The 2,039-nt window shown below is 43.0% G+C and overlaps 1 protein-coding gene across 1 annotated transcript; it reads left to right on the plus strand.

Annotated features, from left to right (window-relative positions):
• Positions 1-256: 256 nt before the first annotated feature.
• LOC310810725 (uncharacterized protein) lies at positions 257-1,854 on the plus strand (the record flags this gene model as incomplete). The annotated part of the gene is made up of 2 exons (XM_083678573.1): positions 257-345; positions 1,081-1,854. 2 exons carry the CDS (start codon positions 257-259, stop codon positions 1,433-1,435), a joined length of 444 nt encoding a protein of 147 aa, XP_083534699.1. The 3' UTR covers positions 1,436-1,854.
• Between the last annotated feature and the right edge of the window lie 185 nt (positions 1,855-2,039).

Raw genomic sequence — 2,039 nt, forward strand, 5'->3', positions numbered from 1 at the left:
GGGAGAGAGAGCAACAATCGAAAGCAATTGCCCTAATTGTAACCTACCCATTCACCACTCTCTCGGCTAGAACTGGCGCGACGAGACCCGCTTTGTTTACGTACCTTGATCTGCCCCTTGACGGCACATTTCTATTGGCATATTTAAATGGTGTGGGTTTGGTTACAGGCAACAGAGACGTTGTATCATGTTAAAATATGACCGACGCGAGGAGGATGTTCCTCAAAACCCAGGTCGATGAGATACTGTCATTACCATGAGAGGCACCGGTAGTATGGACCTGATCTGGAGAATTTTAGCGGCTCTCAGCTTCGATTGTTTCAAAGATTCGACGTCTTCACAGAGGTGAGTGTGGAAGTTCGGTCGTTTCTTTTTTTCCACGCACACGTCGGTCGCTTAATATTGGTCATACCTTTTGGTTTTTAAATAATTCATAATAGCCTGTCAAGCCTTTCACTGATGCTGTTCATAATTGTGGAGAACTGGAAGTGGACACAACACAAGAGTCTATATTATTATCTAGAATAATATGCCTATTAGGATAATGTTTCTTCATGCAATTTCTCAATAGGAATGTGTTGTAAAACAAAACAAACAAACAAAATGTATGTTTTAAAAAATGAACAATAGCGTTGACCAGAGTAATCATCCTTCCTGCACTACAGTTGTTATGACAACAGCACGATCAAATTTGTCCTCATATTCCCAAGCATTGTCTCTGAAATGAGGCTTAAATCACGGTGTTACAGTACATGACCTAAAAAAAACCACAACCATGTCATCTGAAATACATTAGACTGATGGAATAGGATACACCCTTTGTCAAAGTGGTCTGAATAAAATCAAAAAACAAAACAAAAAAAATCCATCATAATGGCCTACCTTCGACTCATTTTTTATGTTACCTACTTGGGTTCACAGCTGCTTGGTATGTGACAGTTATCTAACTTCAATATGACATTTCCACACAGGCTTTCCCAGATTTATAGTACCTACATTGCTTATGGACATCAACCAAACAGCTTTTAATCCAGAGTCCAACCAATAACCCCTAACCAGCTTTCCACTTCCTCTCCCCAGGTCTCCAGCCAAGCTGAGTTCCAGCCAGGCGGGCAGCCTGGAGAGCAGCTCCCTGACGGGCTCTCTCTCCCTGGGCCCAGACCTGCCGCACTGCCAATGCTGCATCTCCTACGAGACCCGCCTGAAGCGCCTGTCCTGCGGCCACCTCTACTGCGACCCCTGCACCGATCAGATCGTCAACCTGGCCTTCGAGGACATCGAGGGACTCTCCGACTACCCATGTCCCATGTGCAAGTCCCTCCGCCAGCTAGAGGACCTGGGGCCGGCCTCAGGGTGCCTGGGGACCCCCTCCTGTGACCACTACACGACTCAGAAGCAGCAGGCGGCTAAGGAGCATGGGAGCCGGTGGGGGTAGTGTTGGAGGGTTTGGTTGGTACATAACGTGGAGGGTAAAAGAAAGACTAAGAATGTGTTCCCTTTTCTAATGAAAAAAATAACTACTTTGTCTTTTCAGTCACGATTTGAATCTTTTGTTTTTAAATGCACTGCCACTCCCCCCAGATTCTTATCTCGTCAAGTAAATGGCTTTCGGTGTTCTGGGACTCGAGCAAAAACAGGCTATCAATGTTTTTTGTTTGTGGTCCATTGGTTAGAAGTGTCAAACAGGTCAGTGGAAACTGGAGGGATCACACCAGAGCTGAGTTTTTGATATTTAATATAAATGCTGTAGATGTTTTGTAAATGAGCAGTTTGTCAAGCAGTCCTTCATGTACATATTATCATACATGTTTTCTGTGAAAGTAGACATTGCACCTTATTCTTAACCTGTTATGTTGTGAGTGATTATGGGTTTTAATTGATAAGAGTTATATTGTACAGAGTGCCATGTTACTTGTAAAGTGTTCATATTGTCAATATTTATTTTGCTAAAAAATAAAGTTTGTGAATTGTGTTCACCTCTTAAATGTAAAGCTTTACAAAGGCGTGTATTGGTGCAGAAAAAGAAAAGAGAAAGAGTA

This window comes from Argentina silus (assembly GCF_951799395.1).
Source record: "Argentina silus genome assembly, chromosome: 10".
In the NCBI taxonomy this organism is placed as follows: domain Eukaryota; kingdom Metazoa; phylum Chordata; class Actinopteri; order Argentiniformes; family Argentinidae; genus Argentina; species Argentina silus.